The 20,859-nt window shown below is 33.5% G+C and overlaps 2 protein-coding genes across 2 annotated transcripts; both read left to right on the top strand.

Moving 5' to 3' along the window:
* Positions 1–1,511: 1,511 nt before the first annotated feature.
* Positions 1,512–2,177, top strand: LOC111893075 (monothiol glutaredoxin-S2). The gene has a single exon (XM_023889154.3). The coding sequence runs from the start codon at positions 1,550–1,552 to the stop codon at positions 2,024–2,026; it is 477 nt and encodes a 158-aa protein (XP_023744922.2). The 5' UTR covers positions 1,512–1,549; the 3' UTR covers positions 2,027–2,177.
* Positions 2,178–19,827: 17,650 nt separating this feature from the next.
* LOC111892630 (monothiol glutaredoxin-S2) lies at positions 19,828–20,499 on the top strand. Its single transcript, XM_023888690.3, has one exon. The coding sequence runs from the start codon at positions 19,954–19,956 to the stop codon at positions 20,260–20,262; it is 309 nt and encodes a 102-aa protein (XP_023744458.1). The 5' UTR covers positions 19,828–19,953; the 3' UTR covers positions 20,263–20,499.
* Positions 20,500–20,859: the final 360 nt, after the last annotated feature.

Genomic DNA, 20,859 nt, shown 5'->3' with positions numbered 1-20,859 from the left:
TTTATTTATTTTAAGAAAGTAATTAATGCATATTACATGTTGAAGATATAATGAGTATTAATTACATCTTCAGCATTTAATATGCATTAATTACTTTCTTAAAATAACTAAAATGATTGGTCCAGAATCAATCATACATGCACACAATAGATAGTGAAAACATTTGAAGCTAACTCTCTCTCTCTCTCTCTCTCTCTCTCTCTCTCTCTCTCTCTCTATATATATATATATATATATATATATATATATATATATATATATATATATATATATATATATATATATATATATATATATGTGTGTGTGTGTGTGTGTGTGTGTGTGTGTGTGTGTGTGTGTGTTATATTTGTAATTGTAACTTGATGCTTGATTAATTAATAAAGACTATATTTATTGCACATACAAACATCTCTCCTCTTGATATGTAATGTTCATGTTATTGCTTTAATTCAATGTTTCTTGGTCTTAATCCCAACAGTTAAAAGGTGTTGATAATTATACATTTATACACATTTTGAATGAGTCTTCTGACAGAGATGTCTTAAAACAAATGAAGAACTGCCATACAAACATAATCACGCGGCTGTCAAGAAACATAAATAAATGGCTCTTCACTTTGTTTTGAGCCAGTTAAGCAAATCTTCCTCTAGCCACATGGCAGATCATTATCCTTCCTTTCTTAAGGTTGCGGTAAGATCACAGCATCTGATGCTTAGATTCGTACGTACTGATCAATTGTACAACTCAGTTTTTTTATCACAAAAAGACAAACATGCATGGCATGGCAAGAAAGAGAGAGTGGGTGAACTTCCACTACATCCACAAATCACAAAAAAACACAATGAGATTAGCGTCTATGTTTGTATGTATGTATATACCTATACACAGACACATACACACACGCATAAGTTAAAAGGAATGTGATTGTGAAATTAGAGAAGACATCTGATTTCCTTTTGTCTTTTGAGTTAGTTTATAGGCAAAATTAATAACCATACTGTTTGATGCCATAACAAGCATATTCGCAAGAATGATGTGTAATAACATTATGTGCACATTGTGTATACACTAAGCAAGTAATTTGACATGGATGATGATTTCGTACGTACCATTGAGTGGAGTAAATAAAGTAAAGAATATAAGTACTTGTACGGATGTTTAGTAATTTTTATCATATATGTGACAATTCCATGCATGATTTCAGATGCTAAATTTCATATTGTTTCAACTTTTACTTTCTGAGGGTTAGGAGTGGAGGTGGGTGCCACTTGGATAAAAATCTTCCTCATCTAAGCAGGTGGTTTGAGAAGAAATATCAGAAACCTCTGGGTTGTACAGTTGAAAAATATACATACGCTCACGCGTGACATGTATTTACCAAACTACCCATCCATGAATAGTTTCCAATAACTTTTCAATGGATTCTCAAGGTTAAAGATGTCATTTAGATATGTACTTTTCTGCCTATCATATAAAAACCTACAGAGAAGCCACTTGTTATACTACACAATAGTACTAGCTTCCTATCATCTGCTGAGTGATAAAAAATATGATGTTTTCAGCATCTAATAGATACCGCTGTCCAAAATTTTCAAATCCTATCACTATATATAGCCATGGAAGCAACTTATATTACTCACAACAGATATCACACCAAACTTACTACAATATATATATATATAGCCTCCCAAAACATCAACTGCTAGAATTTCCAGAGATGGCTATGGTTAGAGCACTGGTGAAGGAAAGGCCTGTGGTTATATTCAGCAAAAGCTCTTGCTGCATGTCCTACACCATTAAGACACTGATAAGCAGCTTTGGGGCAAATCCTACAGTTTATGAGATGGATGAGCATCCACAAGGGAAGCAGATAGAGAAGGAACTGAGAGGATTAGGTTGCAAGCCAAGTGTGCCAGCTGTGTTCATAGGAGAAGAGCTCATTGGTGGTGCCAATGAAATAATGAGCCTTCATCTCAAGGGTCAACTGGTACCCTTGCTCCTCAATGCTAATGCCATATGGCTTTAGTCAACCATATTCAAGAATATTATAGAAGTTGGACTTGTGTTATAAGTACTACTAAGAACAACAGATTGATGCATTCTAGTCATTAGAGCCGAAACAGCAAGAAACGTTTTCAGCCTTCATTGCTGTTCCAAGTCCAAGGATAACTTATGTGCAAATTTATATATATATATATATATATATATATATATATATATATATATATATATATATATATATATATATATATATATATATATATATATATATATATATATATATAATGTTTTTCATGATTTAGGAGTTACTACTATTCTTAGTGTTATAATTTGACGTAAAAAGTGTGATAATGAATTATAACATGGTTTTCTGTCCCATTAAGATGATAACGAATGAGGAAATTCCATGAGTTATTACTGGTCTTCGTAAATTTGTTCTTGATCTAGATTTGGAAAATGTAAGATCTGTAACTGAAAAGAATAAGTTCCAAAACAGGTTTAATGAAGAAAGGTTCATAGCAATATCATGAATACGATTTAAGTAACTATGCTATGCATGCTATATTTGAACTTTGAAGCCGCTTTTTCTTACAAAATTTTTATCTTATTTCACCCAGTCACCCACACCATATAAAGCATTAAAGATGAAATACAGAGCTATGACTTTTCTTCTCTCCATTTTGAAAAATTAGACATGCCATTCTAAAAAAAAAAGTGCCGTGATGCCAGGACTCGACTGTCTTATGTTAATCCACACATGCATAAATTAAAACCAGTGGCGGACGCAGACAGTTTTAGTAGGGATGTCCCTTGTACTTCAAGCGGGTGCATCTAATAGAAAAAAAAAAAAAAAAAAAAAAAAAAAAAAAAAAAATTTACACTGCGTGCCGGAAATTGAGCAGTGGCCCAGGACCCCAAAGGCCCTACATAGGTCCGCCACTGGATGCAACCATTTTTAGTGGGGTGCCTTGCCCCCACTTAAAAGGGTGTAGCACGGTGCTACTAGCACCATATAATATATGCAAAAAAAAAAAAAAAAAAAAAAAAAAAAAAAAAAAAGCAGTTTATTTAGAAAAATTTACATATATGGTCCCCACTTTAACATTTTTGGCATCCAATTTGCCTAAAAATAAAAAATAAAAAATAAAAATAAAAAAAAAAAACCTTGAAAGTTAATATATAATTACTATTATTTATGTATTAATTAATTTTTATACAATGGTCCCGGCTCCACCACCACTCATACAAACCTCACTTTTTTCAGAAAAGAAAAAGGGAAAGTTGAGCTAATATCTGCAGATTTTTATGCCAAAAGCCATGAGGATAAGATTAAAATAATAAATCATTATGGTAAAACAAGTTCACTGAAGGACTGATATATAACTAGCAGCAAGCCTAAAAAAGTTGAAGAGAATGGAAGAAAATAGGTTCAGCTGAATTAATCATCAGGTGCTTTTTGCTTTTGGTTTTAGGTCTTTTTGCTACGCAAAAGAATTATATTTGATATATAGGACAAGCTAGTAATAGGCATTTAAATTGTATAAGTTAGTGAATGTATATAAATGTCCCTTAGTTTTGGCTGTTGGGCTGCATGTATGTTGCCATATCTAGTATCAGTAAATAAAATATTATTTAATACCCTATCGTACAACTTCATTCGATCAATCACCACCATCAGACAAGAAAGATGAGGGGATATATCCATCCCATACATCTATGATAGACCTCAAATTCTCTACAAAAGCTAAATGGTATTCTTAGTGGTTTCTTCGGTAAGAGCTAGTAGATGTGGCACTCACTAACCAATCAAGTTATCTTAAGAACCACTGATTAATTCCTTAAGAATAATCTGGCATTATTGCAGATGTCTAATTGCTACAAGTGTAAAAAGAGACATGTAGTATCTTCTTCCCTACTTGTACGGACTCCATGTGTTTTATCATCTTAAATAAGCATCTAACTATTTAGAAATTCCACCTCCCTTTTGTCATTACACTTTCGGTTCACTTTAAATATTTACATATTAGAATCTTATAAAAGATAACCAGAAATCCAATTTCTATCTTTGGTAACAAACATATATTCTCCCTTCTCCGATTATCCACATTTTTTATAACTAATGCACCAATCACACGTGCACTCTACAATGTCCAGCATACCATTAGTTGTAAGAGTAATCTCAGCATCAGATAAGGTTTCTTTTAAGAACAATATATATCCCACTCATTTCAATTCATTACTTTTAAACCATTATATATAGTCACGATGGATGCTCCGATTTCTTCAAAGTAAGGTCTTTGTTCTAATAATAACATTATTTCTCTACATAAAGGCTGCTTGTATCTCTCCTTTTTGACAAGACCCTTGTTCCTTTTCGTTTCTCATAAACTAATGGCCTTGGTTACCAACTTAGGTGCTGAAAAGCCACTGGTGATATTCAGCAAAAGCTCTTGCAGCATGTGCCATTCCATCAAGACTCTGATAGGAAGTTATGGGGCGAATGCTACAGTATATGAGATAGATGAACACCCAAAGGGGCAGCAAATGGAGAGAGAGCTGAAGATGTTGGATAGTAGTAGGCCATGTGTCCCAGCCGTGTTCATAGGTCATGAACTCGTTGGTGGCCCTGATGAGATAATGAGCCTCCAACTCAAGGGCAAGCTGGTGGACTTGCTTAAAAAGGCAAATGCCATATGGGTTTAATAAAGATATTGAAAAATCAAAACATTACTCAACATTGCTTATGAAATATGAATACTATGGTTGAGTGATGTGAGCCTTGTAGAATATGTAATATCATGAGTACCCTTCTCAAAATTTTATTGTGGTTACACATGTGTAATATGAAACAAATAATTCTGCTACAATTAACATTGAGGCCAGTAACATTAAAAAAGTTGAGAAAATAAGTTATAACAAATAGAAAATCTGCCATGATTGAGATGCCTAGCTAAAACTTTATCTTATTCTCATTTGAGTACATACCAAAATATATTCGTTTGAATTTTTGGCATCTTTGTAAAAATGAATGCACCAATGACACATGTGCACTGCTAGGCCCCTCATGGATGCATAATCTCGAAACAGTCGATGTCTTTTTCTTAGATCGTACAGTCCCTCTGTCATATCTTCCACCAAAATCAGTGAAACACCCTTGCCTGCATGAGACTCTATACATATAGTCTTGGTTTTAGCTCTAATTTCCTCAAAGCAGCACTGAAGTTCAAACAACAAGCACTTTCTAATATATAGCTCAATCATATCCGTCAATCCCTTAATTTTTCTTTTTATGATTCTTATTAATTATGTCAGTTTTTTTATTCAGATAATGACCATGGTTACAACTTACAAGGTTGGCTGCTGAAAAACCACTGGTAACTTTTAGTAAGAGTTCTTGCTGCATGTCCCAGTCCTACATAATTAAGACTCTGATTCACAGTTTTTTTTTGGTGGGGGGAGCCAACAGTTTCTGAGCTAGATATGTACATCCTAATGGGCAGATATTAAAGAGAATTGAAAGCAGTAGGATGTAAGCCAAGTGTACCAGTCATATTTATATGACTGTAAGAACTAATATCCAAATTCTATTGTGGTTACTTGTGACATATGGAACAGATAATTGTGCTATAAAACATTAAATTTAAATGGAGGGCCTCCTAACCTTCCATTTTCAAGGACTGTAAGAATATCCAACTCGTGGCTTTTAACAACGTTCCATTTTTTTTTCTCAAACAAGTTTTAGCAGACAATATCACTACAAGAAATCATATCATTGCGGGCGACACTTTTGCGGGTGACACGGACTTTTAGCGGCGACATGAGCTTGAGTCACCGCTAAGAAAAGGTGTTGCCAGTAATGCATTGGGGACCGATCCGCATGAACCCTTTCTGGCAACCCCCAACCGTCCGATAGATATTCTAATCCAATGACTGGGAGTCCGTTTCGCCTAAACCCAATAGCGGCGACATAAATTAAATAATGGCGATTTTTGTCACCGCTAAAGGCCAAATAAAAGACACTGTAATAATTCCCTCCATAGCTATCGCCGCAATTGAATCGAGTCACCTCTAAAGGTTTTGGCATCGCCGGTATTGCTCGTTGCAGTTAACCAAAAAAGTCGACGCCTCTTTTCCCTTTATGCTTCTGTTTCTCTTCTATATTCGTTGTCGTTTTTTTCTTCCCTCTTCTTCGACGAGTCACACTGATTTAGGCCACCACCGGCGACATCACGTTTTTTCTTCCCCACTGTGAGATTCCGACAGGAAAAGGAGATATCGGCGACCCATTTTCAGTTTCTCGGTGACTGTAGAGCATTTTTGGCGACGGTAAGGCATCTCCAGCTCACTTCTCTTTTTCTTTCTCTTGTAACATCGATTTTTTTGCTTATAATAGTGATTAATTGCACAAAAATTGTCATTTTCAGTTTTTGATTTCCTTTACCGGCGACTGTTGTTGTCACCGTCGGCGACTCCGCCACCACTACACCATCTCTTGTGTTTTCCGCCACCACAGATGCAAAGCAATGGGCGGCAAATAATTTGTTTCTACAGTTAGTTATTTTCAGCGGACAATGATTAATTTCAATGGAAGTATGTTGCTTTTTAGAGGGTTAATGCAAAAATAGCAATTCATTTAGAGCAGTCTACATTTATTACAACTATTTTTTGGCATTTAAAATTGTTTTAAATGGAAGTAAGATGTTTTTTAGAGGTTTAAACACTAAAAAATAACAATGTAATTTTACTTATTTATTCATACAATGCCTACTTTCATTATGACAATTTTTTAGGCATTTAACCCTATTTCAAATCGAAATATATTGCTTTTTATAGGGTTAAATGAAAGTACATTACTATTTCATATAGAGTAAAAATAAGTTCTTTGTTATTATTTACAAACAAATGCAAAAAAGTTCTAAAAATATTTTTTAAATAACAATAAAGTTTTATAATATTCTAGTTAAACAATAAATTGAAAAACTTAACAACAAAATAGCAATGTAATCGGTTTCGATGTCATACCACTAAAAAAAGCCACATATACATATTAAAAATTCACATACAGTAAATTGAAAATTTTGATAATACTAAAATAAAATAAAGTTTTGAATTGCTATATTTTCTAATAACTATGAGACTTACAATAAGAGTTGTTTACTAAAAAAACTCTATAAATCTTTAAGCCTCTATTAGAAATCATTAATAAAAAGATGTGGCAAGCAACCAAAATAACTTAGTGATTGATTAGCAATGGTTGCAACATCTATTATGTTGAATCTCTAACGACAATAATGTCAACTTTGTTCATCTGAAATTTGGACAAAAAAAGTGATGTCAAGGTTAAATATTCAAGTATTGATCTCACATTAATGCATTTTCAAGACTAAATGGAAAAAGAACAATGTCATACTTGCCATATATGAGATGGGATGTTAGGAAATGAGCAAATTTCTCTTCCCAATACCCTTTTGACTACACAGTCTGTACTTTAAATTTATTACTCATTAGGACATTCTAATTTGTAAGTTAGTTGTTATTTTCCTGCGTTTAACATAAATTAAATATTAGCCGAAGATATCATTCCTCATATTGAGGAAGTATTGTTATAGTTGATAAACCATATCTTCATTATAGATAGCGATAGGATTTTGTATAAATACCAATTGTAAATCATGGAATGACACAGGAACATCACACACGACTCCCAACACAGGTAACTTCACGTCTTAGATCAATAATGGTCTTTCTCAGAATGTTATTGTCGGTAATGGTTCCACTATTCCAATTCAAGGCACCGGTAATAAAACACTTCCTTTCCCTCTTCCTCCTTTTATTCTAAAAAATGTTCTTCACACTCCAAATGCCATTAAAAATCTTTTATCCATTCGTCGCTTTACTACTGACAACAATGTTTCCGTAGAATTTGACCCGTTTGGTTTTGATGTGAAGGACTTCCAAACGCGGACTCCAATCCTCCGTTGCAATTGTATCGTTGCTCTCTACCCTTTCAAGCTGTAGTCAAATTCCCAAGTTACACAACCTTCTACTTTTGCTGCAATTACTAGAGACCTATGGCATCATCACCCGGGCGCGTATGTTTTATCTTCTTTACGTTCTACTTTAAATTTTCCTAGATCAAAACTTTTATCTTTTGTTTGTCGTTCTTGTGTGTTGGGTAAACAAATAAAGCTTCCTTTTATTAATTGCCAGTCAATTACTCATTTACCTTTTGACATTATTCATACGGATCTATGGACCTCCCTTGTGTTAAGGTCTAGTGGTCACCGCTACTATATTTTATTTTGGATGACAAAACCAATTATTTATGGACTTATCCCCTAGCAAATAAGTCCCAAGCTTTTTCCATCTTCATCCAATTCTTTGCTATGGTCAAAACACAATTCCATTACACTATTAAAACCATACAATGTGATAATGGTCGTGAGTTTGATAACCAACAATTTCACAATTTTTGCTCTCAAAATGGCCTTCGGTTCCGCTTTTCTTGTCCGCACACATCTCCTCAAAATGGAAAAGCTGAACGCAAAATACGATCCATTAATAATATCCTTCGCACTCTTCTCACCCACTCAAATGTACCCATGCATTTTTGGCACCATGCACTCCAACATGCTACGTACCTGTTAAAAATTCTTCCCAGCAAACTTATTGCCAATCTAACCCCTACACATCTTCTATATAATCTTCAACCCTCATATTCACACCTCCGTACCTTCGGTTGTCTATGTTACCCACTTACTCCATCTCCCACCATCCACAAACTCCAAAAATGTTCCCGACCCTGCATTTTCTTAGGCCACCCCATCAATCACCGAGGGTACAAATTTTTTGACATGCAAAATAAAACCATTATTATATCCCACCATGTAATATTCGATGAAACTATTTTTCCCTATCTTAACCTATCATCACCGACCCCTACAACCCAACTACCATCATACCCACACCCATTAATGTGGTCCCACTCCATTCAACCAGCCCCCAACGCAGTTACGCCTCTCCCATTGGTTGTCAACAATGCTCCGGAAACCACCCCAATCACCTTCCAGGAAACTTGTTGCCTATACTGATGTCGATTGGGCAGGTTGCCCGGATACAAGACGCTCAACTTCTGGTTACTGTGTCTGCTTGGGCAATAACCTAATATCCTGGTCCTCCAAGCGTCAACCAACACTCTCCTGATCTAGTGTTGAATCAGAATACCGGGGAGTTGCAAATGTCCTTTCTGAAACATGTTGGATCCGAAATTTGCTGTTAGAGCTTCATGTCCCTCCAACTAAAGCCACACTAGTCTATTGTGACAATGGCAACGTTGTTTACTTATCATGCAACCCGGTTCAACATCAACGTACCAAACACATCGAGCTAGACATTCATTTCGTTCGGGAAAAGGTCGCTTGGGGTCAAGTCCGTGTATTCCACATTCCCTCTCGCTATCAAATTGCGAATATCTTCACAAAGGGTCTACCTTTCATTCTCTTTGACGATTTCAAGAACAGTCTCAACGTTCGTCATCCTCCCGATTCGATTGCGGGGCTATATTAGCCGAAGATATCATTCCTCATATTGAGGAAGTATTGTTATAGTTGATAAACCATATCTTCATTATAGATTGCGATAGGATATTGTATAAATACCAATTGTAAATCATTGGAATGACACGGGAAAATTACCAATTAACATTAAATGCAAGAAATAACAACTTACTTTCATTTATTAGCAAGAAGTTGCAACTTTTTTTGGAGTTCAATTTATAACTTGTCAAGTATGTTTCCAAAGAAGCAAAAAGTCATATGTTTTTCTCAATTTTGAGGTTGGATATGTGATCAAAACGATTCGAGAGAATAATGATCGAAAGAATGTAAAAATCCTTCCCCTTTCTGCCATCTCATTGCCGCTCTCCATCACTTAATTTTTTCACCACCAGTACAGCCCCGGTCATAATCAATAAATAAAAAATAAAACTTAACGCAATAACTTAAACAGAATACTCAGTTAACATATACTACCATTTACACATTTTACTTCTTTCAGTAGTTCTGAGGGATGCGACATTAGGATATTCTGGCTTAAACATAAAATTAAAATGGAAAGAAATTGAATATTCTGCTATCTAAATATAAAAACTAAAAATATATCTCTAGTCCATGGATTACTTTATGGGGGTTGTCTCCTAATTTTCAGGGGAAGGGGCTGCAATGAAGATGGTGTTTTATACAACATAACATAATCAAGCATTGTGTTGCATACAGATAACCTGCATTTTTCAAGCATCATGGAAACACTATTGGGTTATTATTTCTCATCACATGGTCTCCTTCTTTCTCTTATGAAATATATGATTAACTTGGTCTTTTTTAAATTAGCCTAAAATCATGTATGATAAGATAGATATATCAAGTATATTAATTTACATTTGTAGACCTAAAGAACAATATGGACAAAAATCAACTTGTGTACCTCCTTACACAAATGGGTAGATAAGGTATATACAAATGTTGTGTTGGTCTATGACTGAACCAAAACCAAGAAGCATGTAATTATATATTAACATGATACTTACCATAATTATGTTCTTTCTATTAAAGAAAATATGATCAAGATTTGCAGTCTGGGGACCTTTAGGTGTTATTACACTGCAATATAGAGGTGTCATTGAGAATAAAAGTGTTGGGAATTAATATTATGAAACATATCAGAATTAAAAACATAAAACTTGTGCTGAACTTAAAGAGTCAAACAAATTTCTGAATTTGACAAATAATTTCAAAAAACGTGTGTTATCTATATGTCATCTTCACACACAAAAAAAAACAGAGACATGATTATGACCTATGCTACAAAACATATCTACTTGAATATATACTTTATAAAAGTCAGGAGTATATAGTACGTAAAGGATTATTACCAATTCATTTGATATGAAGCATGTTCCATCCTTGTTAAAGCTAACACTTTTTTTCACTGTGAAGTATTTCAAATTCACCAGCAAGGGCTCCCTATATCATTTGACATATAAGATGCTTCAAGTTTCCTATTATTTAATAAAAAGTGGAAATATAAAGCTAATAATAAAAATTAGTAGTACTTCTTTTACATAACAACTAAGAATACATTTCATGTTTAAACGGATTGCATATGAAAAGGAAAGAGAAAATGGGGGGTTAACCTACATCTGTTGGATTGTGAAAAAAATAAAACGAAAAAAATGACATTTGATCCTTGAAAAATAGAAAATAAAAAATACCTACGGATTACCTACAGATTAAGGTAATCAGTAGGTAATCCGTAGGTATTACCTACAGATTACCTACAGTCTTTTTTCATTTTTTTATTTTTCAAAGGTCAAATGTTGTTTTTTTTTTCGTTTTAGTTTTTTCACAACTTCAATATAGTTTGATGGCTTTGTTTTAACCAAGTTATATATAACATAAACTCAGATACAAACGTATGCATCATTAAAACCCATTACTATACACATAATAAACAAAAAGTTATCTATGTTTGTTCTTAAGGCATAATTAACATCATTAAGCAAATACATGATATACTAAATATTATTATTTTTAATAGTTTGTGTTTTATATATGTAAAAACAAAACGATCAAAAAAAATAGTTGTAAGACTCAAATATTGAAACATAATAATAATAATACTAATAATAACAATAATAATAATAATAATAATAATAATAATAATATAAATTTATTTAGTAGTTATTCTGTAGTCATTCTCTTCCGTCAATAGTCCGTAGCTAATCTGTAACAAATTACCTACGGAATATCTACGGATTTAGTTCCGTCGCTATTCCGTAGCAATTTTGTAGCTAATTACTAACGGAATACCTACAGATTTTCGTTTGTAACTATTTCGTAGCTATTTTGTAGCGATTCCGTTACTAAATTAGGGTTTCCCATTCCGTAGGTATTTTGTAGGTTATTTCTTACGGAAATTTTCCGTCGCTATTTTCCTGTAGCAAAAGCCTTTGTTTTGTAGTAGTGATATTCTCTAATTTAGGACAGAAATACTTTGTTGAGCAGCAAAAAACCATCCATCATGGGAGGCATTTGCATGAAAGAAACGTTGTTAAAGTAGTCAATTCAGATAAATTCTCAATTCAAGAATTTGTTCACCGGCTCTTGTTAAAGTAAATTCTAGTAAATTTGGATTTTATTGCTAAATATGAGCATGCTGGCAAAGAAATAGCTTCCACTAACATTCAAATCTTTATTTCTTCAGTCAGTGTCTAGTAGAATCTAGCATATAAAAGCTTGTCTTTTTCAAATATTCTGGATGACAAATTACTGTTAAAGAATCATATAAAGTGATGAAGCTTTTGTCACTTCATAAAGATATATATGTACAGGCATGGCCAACCATGATGAGCCAATGATTCTGGTGGATAACCCATTATCCACGTATCACATGTACAGTAGAGTGTAGACTTCCCTCTTTATGTATCTTTACGTGACCCAACTACTACAGCTTTAAAAAAAAACTTGTTGGAAAAATGTAGATTGAAAAATAGATTTATATACTAATATTAGTAATCTCATGTTCATAAATGTCAGGTATACTAAGAAAAACAAGAGAGTTAAAAGAGCTAGCAAGCCTAAACGAAAACTTAAGATAGATAATATAAAGCAAAACTAGTTGTAGGTTTCAATGAAAAACCGTTTGTGTGAAATATTAATAAGACAAAATTAAGTGAATGGAGTTACAGATCAACCAAACCTTAACCAAGCACCACATGAATTCAGCAAATATATATATATATATATATATATATATATATATATATATATATATATATATATATATATATATATATATATATTGTTGGTGTTAATCCAAACCAAGTCAAAGTCATGTGTTTTATTCAGGGATCACTACAAGAATATCACCGTTTAGCGGCGACACTATTATCGGCGACATGGGCTTTTAGTGGCAACAAATGCTAGAGTCGCCGGTAAAAGTCCACGTCGCCATAATAGAGTCGCCGCTAAAGGGGTTATCGCCCGAATACGCGTTTTCCCCCTCCGTTACATCTAAGCCATTCGATCAAACATCCAATCCAACGGTTGGGGTACCCTTATCCGCACTAACCTAATACCGGCGACATATGTGTCGCCGCTAAAAGTTGAAAATGTCGCCGCTAATAGTTAGCTAAAAAATGACGCGGTACCCTTCCCTCCAGATTGTCACCACTATTGACATTTGTCGCCGGTAAAGAGCTAATAGTCGCCGCTAAAAGTGTCGCCGCTAAAGGCTCTCACGGATAATAAAAAAACGCACACAGTTTCTTCATTTCTCCCACTTTGCTTTATGTTTGTTGCATCCCACACATCGCCTCTTTCAGCTTCTACCGAGTTTTTCTTCAATTAGGTTGTTCCAACTACATATCTCCCCACATTGTGTGAGATTCAGGATCAAGGGATGGTTAGGGCTTTTGGGACCAATTTCTACCTTCATTTCTTGAAGAAAGGTTAGTTGATTATGTTGTTTCCTTTTTAATTTGTATGTTAATTTCGATTGTGTAGCTGCATTTGATGATTAAATGGAAATAAATTGTTCAAATTCTTGTTTTTTGTGGTGTTGTCTTTGGATTAGAAAAAAAAAATGAATTTGATTGTTGTATTACTTACACTTGTAGTTTAGCCTTTAGGGACATTTGGTGATTATTAAGAGGTGAATTTGATGATTAAATTGCAATAAATTGTTCAATTTCAGTGTTTTTGGTGGTGTTGTCTTTGGGTTACCAGTGAGGGTATTTTCGGGTGAATACCAATTTTTCCGGCTACATACTCGTTGATTTCCGCCACTACAGGTTCTATTATTTCATTTTTTTATGAATTTGGTATTTATATGTGAACATTATGTGAAAATTAGATTGTATATTTGGTATTTGTATGAATATATGTGAATTTGGTGTGTAAATATCAATGTATGTGTGTTTGATGTATATGTGGTATATGAATATTTGGTAGAAGTATATATATCATGTTATTATTTATATATATGTGAAATTATATGTATCTGTTATAAGTAGGATGTTATTGTGTGTATGTGAATGTATGTATGTTTGTTCTAAATGTGGTATATGATTGTGAAATTTTTGTATTTGGTATAAATAGGATGTTATTATTTATATATGTGAAATTATGTATATTTAGTTTAAGTAGGATGTTATTTTGTGTGTATGTGAATGTATTTGTGTTTGGTGTATATGTGGTATATGTATGTAAAAGTATGTGAATTTCATGCTCTTGTGTATTATGTAAAAGTATGTGGTTTTGGTATAAGTAGGATGCTATAATTGAAAAAAAAAATTATTGTTATAATTGAAAAAAAAAACACGAGAAAAAGGTTATAAAATTGTTTAAAAACTTATATACAAATACTAGAAACTTTCTTATAATGTTAACCAATAAGTTATATAGTTAACTTATAATCTTCAAATTAACTTATAATGTTGACAAAGAGTTTTCAAGCAGCTTTGTTACAAGGTTATCGGGAACGTAAAGCTGACGCAAAAGAATATTTTATGTCAGTCGGAGGGTATGAAGATATCCCGGGAGCATTAGCCAACCCTCCAAAGGGTATGGAAGTTGATAACTGAAGAAAGCAGTTAAGTATTTCCAAACAGACGAACACATAATTGCTTCAGAAAGGAACAAAAAAAATTCGTGAAAAGCAAACAAATGTGAATCGTGGGGGGTCGAGCTCGTATAGCAGTACTTGCTATAAGAAGGTAACGTATGATACATGTCATTATTTATTTAAAATATAATCTAACTTTTAAAGTTAAACAGAACCTGAAGAGAGTGGAAACGTTTCGCAAAGCTCATACCAATAAGAATGGTGTATTTGTTACTGCTGAGGCGGAACAACAATATGTAAGTATTTAATTATAATTTTATCATATAATTAAATGTTTATTTATACTTAATTGTTACTCACTTTTCGGAGTTACAAAATCGGTTAGTTGAAGAGCTGTTAGAACAAACTCAAGGTGAAAGTGAGTTAACACCCGCTTAAGAAAGAGTTGCGTTTGAGAAAGTATTAGGAGAGCGACGTGGCCATATTAGAGGCATCGACCGTAAACCTTTTGCTCTCCTGCCGATTCCACAGCGTTCGCCACCATCAGCATACCATCACAGGTAAAACAATCTACTTTTGTTTGTGGTGATTATTTGCTAAAAAGTTTGGTAATTAGGTTTTTGTCCCAAGTGCAAAAAATAACAACGTACTTTGGTTTTTTGTCTTAGTTTAAAAATAGCAATGTATTTTGATAGTTTTTATTTATGTTTGATAACTTAACTTATAAGTTTATATATGTTGTTATTAATTATGTAGTTGGAAAATCTTCGTGCAATGTTGAACGACCCGGCATGTAGGGATGAACTGTATTCGTTTTTTCAATCCCAAAATAATCGAGGAAACGATGGGAACGAAGATGATGGTATGTAGGCCAGGATGAGTTTTATTTGCATACGTTGTCATGCTTTGCTACTTGGTAGATTGTAAAACTTTGGTTGTTTTTTGTAATTATCGGCGACACTAATACAGGGCGACATTATTACTTTTTATATTTAATCGGATATTATGACTTTTGATAATTAATTAATTATAATCGGATGTTTGTTTTGTAATTAGCGTCGACACTATTATTTTTGATATTTAATCGAATGTTGTTATGTAATTACCGAGTACATTATTAACGGTAACCAAAATCGTTAATTACAAAAAAAAAATGAAAATTGTAATTACCGGCGACGTCTATCATTAGCGGCGACGTCTATCATTAGCGGCGACATCTATCATTAGCGGCGACAAGTTCATCAATAGCGACGAAGTAGTGGCGGCGACTTATTACCGGCGAGACGCGTCACCGCTATTACTATTACCGGCGACTTTTGTCGCCGCTAATGATCGTTTTCCTTGTAGTGGTATTTTAGTCTTTTGTTAGGAGTATGACTAAGTATACCAGGTAGAGATTTAGTGGGCAGTAGGTGCAGTAATTTTAGGATAAGTAGTTAAATTTATCTTGTTTAAATATACTTGTAGTCGATGAGTTAATAGGATTGGAATAAACACAGTAAAATTGTCGTGCATCCTCTCTCTCTTTTTACTATGTTTTTGTTGTGTGAAACACGACCTGAACCAACATTTGGTATCAGAGCAGGTTGAAGCAGGTTTGAGAGTCGGTGTAGAGAAAGGAGGAGCAGCCTTTGGCTGCAGGGCTGAGAACGAAAAAAAAAACATGTGAGATCAGCAGATAGAATGAAGAAAGAAGAATCAAGAAAGACAGAAAGGCAGAAAGAAAGAAACACAGAAAGGAGGATCAAATCATGGTGGTTCTTGGTTGTGGTATGTTCCGGCTCTGCTGTGGAGTTAATGGCTCACAGTGGTGTTGACAGTCCGACTGTGATGGTGTGATCCCGAAGATAGCAAGCAGGTGGAGAGGAAGAAAGATGCAGCAGCAGAAGGTTGTTGTATGTTAGCAAGATTCAGTAAGCAAGTAAGCAAGTAAGCAAGAAAGCAAGTAGCAAGAAGAAACAAGAAAAGAAAGAAAATAGAAATTTTGGCAAGGGCAAGACATAAGAACTTTGTGTTCTTAAAGCAAGCAACAAGTGATTAAGACGCAGGGAGGGTGAATTTATCTTGTTTAAATATACTTGTAGTCGATGAGTTAATAGAATTGGAATAAACACAGAAAAATTGCCTTGCATCCTCTCTCTCTTTTTACTCTGTTTTTGTTGTGTGAAACAGGGCCTGAACCAACACACACACACACACACACACACACACACATATATATATATATATATATATATATATATATATATATATATATATATATATATATATATATATATATATATATATATATATATATATATATATATATATATATATATATATATATATATATATATATATATATATATATATATGTGTGTGTGTGTGTGTGTGTTTTATTCCAAAATGAAAATGTTAATTAAGATGAGGGGTAGATATAACTGGTTTGGATTTTAATGAAAAACACTTTATGATGTCACAAGATTTGACAAAACTCTACTAAACTTTTATTGAGTCTAGCGAAGAGGTTTTAGGATTTTTTTTTTTAAAGAAGAAAGGAAACATCTTGATTTCTTTATTTCTTTTTAAAAAAGAAAATCTAATAATGTTTTACTATGTTGTAAGTTTCTTTTTTAAATACAAACAAATAACATATGTTACATAGATAGATATTTGTGTTTGGTAAGTTTCATAATTTCTTGATTATAGATATGTCGTAAAACTATTTTCAAGATTAGTATATTTGCATCCATATTCACATTGGCCTATCACCAAGTTGGGTTACAGGATAGGCTTACCATTAAGGATGTTCTTAGCTTAAATGCAACCATTTTTTGCTTAAAACAAGTTGCAAATGGGATTTTGGTACACTTTTCCTGAGGTTCATTTATACTAGAAGGGATAGACCTGACCTTTGTGAGCTATTTTAACTTTCTATGGACTTTTTTTTGTTGTGTTGGGTGTTGTTTGTTTTTAAGAGGTAAAAGAAATACAATCTACAGACCAGATATGCATAATTTTATAGGAAAAAAAGGTGTACCAAACGTCGGCAATATATAAAAAGAAAATTGTTTGGTTTTTAAAATCAACAAGCTGTTAAAATAAACTGAAATTTAAAATAAAACTGGTTTTTTAAACCTAAAAGAGTTTTTAAACATGTTTATTTAAATAATTAGTGTTTTACGAAAGTAATATTATAATAGATAAATAATAAGTATTTGATATATAGAATAGTATTTTTTTTTTTTTTGAAAAAAAAAACTATATACGATTGTGAAGCGATTGAATGAATAGTAATAAGTTATAAATAATTAAGCTCTCATTGGAGATGTTCTAAGCGTACAATTTCTTGCATTCTCACCCACAAATCTTGTCAATTTGTTGCAGAAAAAAGCTTAATTTGGTGATCTTTTGCATTTTCACAAGCACATGAACAGATGTTGTGCAACAAAATGACAAGTAATCAATTGCAAATCTATTTCATTCTTCATTAACATAGTGCATAGTAGTCAAAAAAGAGTTAATAATTATATATTTATTAAAAGTGTCTTTTGATAAATAAATAAATAAATAAATAAAGAGGTATCTTTAACAAATGCACACGAATAAACTGATGAAATGGCAATACCAACATAATCATGTGTTGGTCAAGTGTCAAACATAAATGGCCCTTCAGTTTGTTTTGAGGCAGTTATATATGCAAATCGTCCTGTAGCCACATGGGAAATCGTTATCCTTCCCTAAGGCTGCAGTAAGATCACAGCATCTAATACTTAGATTCATATGTACTTTCAAGTGTACAACACAATTTCTTAATTCTTTTTCACAAAAAGACAAACAAAACACTGGCAGAGAGAGAAAGAGGGGCTGATCTTTCACTACATTTTTAGGCTGGAGGGAGTGATGCTATCGAAACCGCACTCCCTTCCCCGCCACATAAGCGCCACGTCATTTTTTACCACACAAGTGTGGTCTCTTGTCACACCAAGGGAGTGGTGACACACTTTTTATTTTCTTTTTTCTTTTTTGTTTTTTTTTTAACTATTTTAATTTAATAAAACTTCTTTTTTAAATAAAAACATAATTTTAAAAAGAAGGTATTGGGGTGTTGGTGTTTCTGACTGGTGTTTTTTCTTTGCTAGGCCTTTCGGAAGAAGACATTTTTCAAAAAAAAATTGGATGAAAAGATTGTGTAAATATTTGTGTAAAGGTGGTGTGAATGTGGTGTAAATGGTTAAAATAGTAACACACACACACACACATATATATATATATATATATATATATATATATATATATATATATATATATATATATATAGAGAGAGAGAGAGAGAGAGAGATGGAGTAATGGTTAAAAAGAAAAAAAAAATACATGAAAGAAAACATGGAAGAAACCCGACCAATCAGATTACGCGGTCTTCTATAGCCGCACTGCGGTTTTGGCCGCACGAAACCTCACCCTGGGGGCGGTGTTTGCGGTCCACGTGGCTGCATCGCGGTTCCAAACCGCACCCCACACCGTATAGCCTTAGAACCCGCAACTAAGAACATCCAAATCACAAAATAAGACAATAAAGTATAAGGGCATGTGAAATTAGAGATTGTATCATATTCTTATGATTTCCTTGCAATTTTTGTGCTAATTAACTTGTAGGCTAAACTTAATAAACATATGTTTGATGCTAAACAAGCCTATTCACAAAGAATGACTTGATGTGAGAAATAACATTTTGTGCACATTGTGTATACACTAAGCAAGTGATTCACATGGATGATAATTTGTGGGACAATTCCATGCATCATGTCCTTGAGCTTTTCTTTAAATGCTTGACCTTATCAGCATTTCAATGGATAAGCATCTTCCTCATCTAAACAGATGTTCTAAGAAAAAAAAATAAAGCTCTAGGCTTTAAATTAGTTGACAAATATACGCTCACACATGACATGTAATTACCAAACCACCCACCCACAGATGTAGTTGCAAGAACTTTATAACAGATTCTTAAGGTTAAAGATGTCATTCCTGGATGTACTTTTATGCCATGTTTATCAACCAACGAGAAGCCACTTTTAATTTGTTATATTCTACACAACAGTAATTTCCTATCAGACTGATAAAGAATATGATCTTTTTTGCAGAATCTAAAAAGTACCACCGACCAAAAAGTTCAAGACTTATCACTATATATAGCCATGGCAGTAGCTTAGATTACTCACAGCAAACATCACACCAAATTTTCTACATACAGCCTCTAACAACCTCACTTGCAACGATTTATTCTACTAATTAAATCTAGTGTTGTTTTGTAATACTTTTATAAAACATCAACTGCTAGAATTTCCAGAAATGGCTTTGGTTAGAGCACTGGTGAAGGAAAGGCCTGTGGTTATATTCAGCAAAAGCTCTTGCTGCATGTGCTACACCATTAAGACACTGATAAGCAGTTTTGGGGCAAATCCTACAGTTTATGAGGTAGATGAGCATCCACAAGGGAAGCAGATAGAGAAGGAACTGAGAGGATTAGGTTGCAAGCCAAGTGTGCCAGCTGTGTTCATAGGAGAAGAGCTCATTGGTGGTGCCAATGAAATAATGAGCCTTCATCTTAAGGGTCAGCTTGTACAGTTACTCCTCAATGCTAATGCTATATGGCTTTAGTCAAACATATTGAAGAATAGAGTTCCTACAATATTGTAGAGATTGGAGCTATTTTGACACAACTATGAACAGCAGATTGATGCGTTCTAGTCATTAGAACAGGAACAGAAAGAAATGTTTTCAGCTTTCTTTTTTGCTCTTCTCCTGCCAATGAGGCAATGATAACTTATGTGTTAACTTCCATATGTAATTTCGTTACTTTTTGATAAGCAATGAGAGATACGATGTTATTGAGGAGCTATACTGTTCTTAGTGTTAGAATTTGATGTTAAAAAGTGTGTTAATTAATATGCTTCACAACATTCATATTCTAGCACCGATCTAAATGCTAGGGCCACTATAAAAATTTACCGTATTCTGGTTGCCCATCAGAGTCAGGAGGCCTAATTGCAACTAGAAGCAACTGAAGCACAAGAAATATTCAAAATTTTCAATTTTTCCTTCCCACCATTATAGAAGCTTATACTTCAAAGGCTCTGTTGTGGTCATTCAGTCATTGATCATTGATGTTATTACTTTGATCAATTATATTCTACAAGATTTTACTTGGATAACCTCAAAGTACCCGTATACATCATACTAATAGTTTGCATTAGA

This window comes from Lactuca sativa, chromosome 5 (assembly GCF_002870075.4).
Source record: "Lactuca sativa cultivar Salinas chromosome 5, Lsat_Salinas_v11, whole genome shotgun sequence".
Lineage (NCBI taxonomy): Eukaryota > Viridiplantae > Streptophyta > Magnoliopsida > Asterales > Asteraceae > Lactuca > Lactuca sativa.
This window is presented reverse-complemented; position numbering and strand designations above follow the sequence as displayed.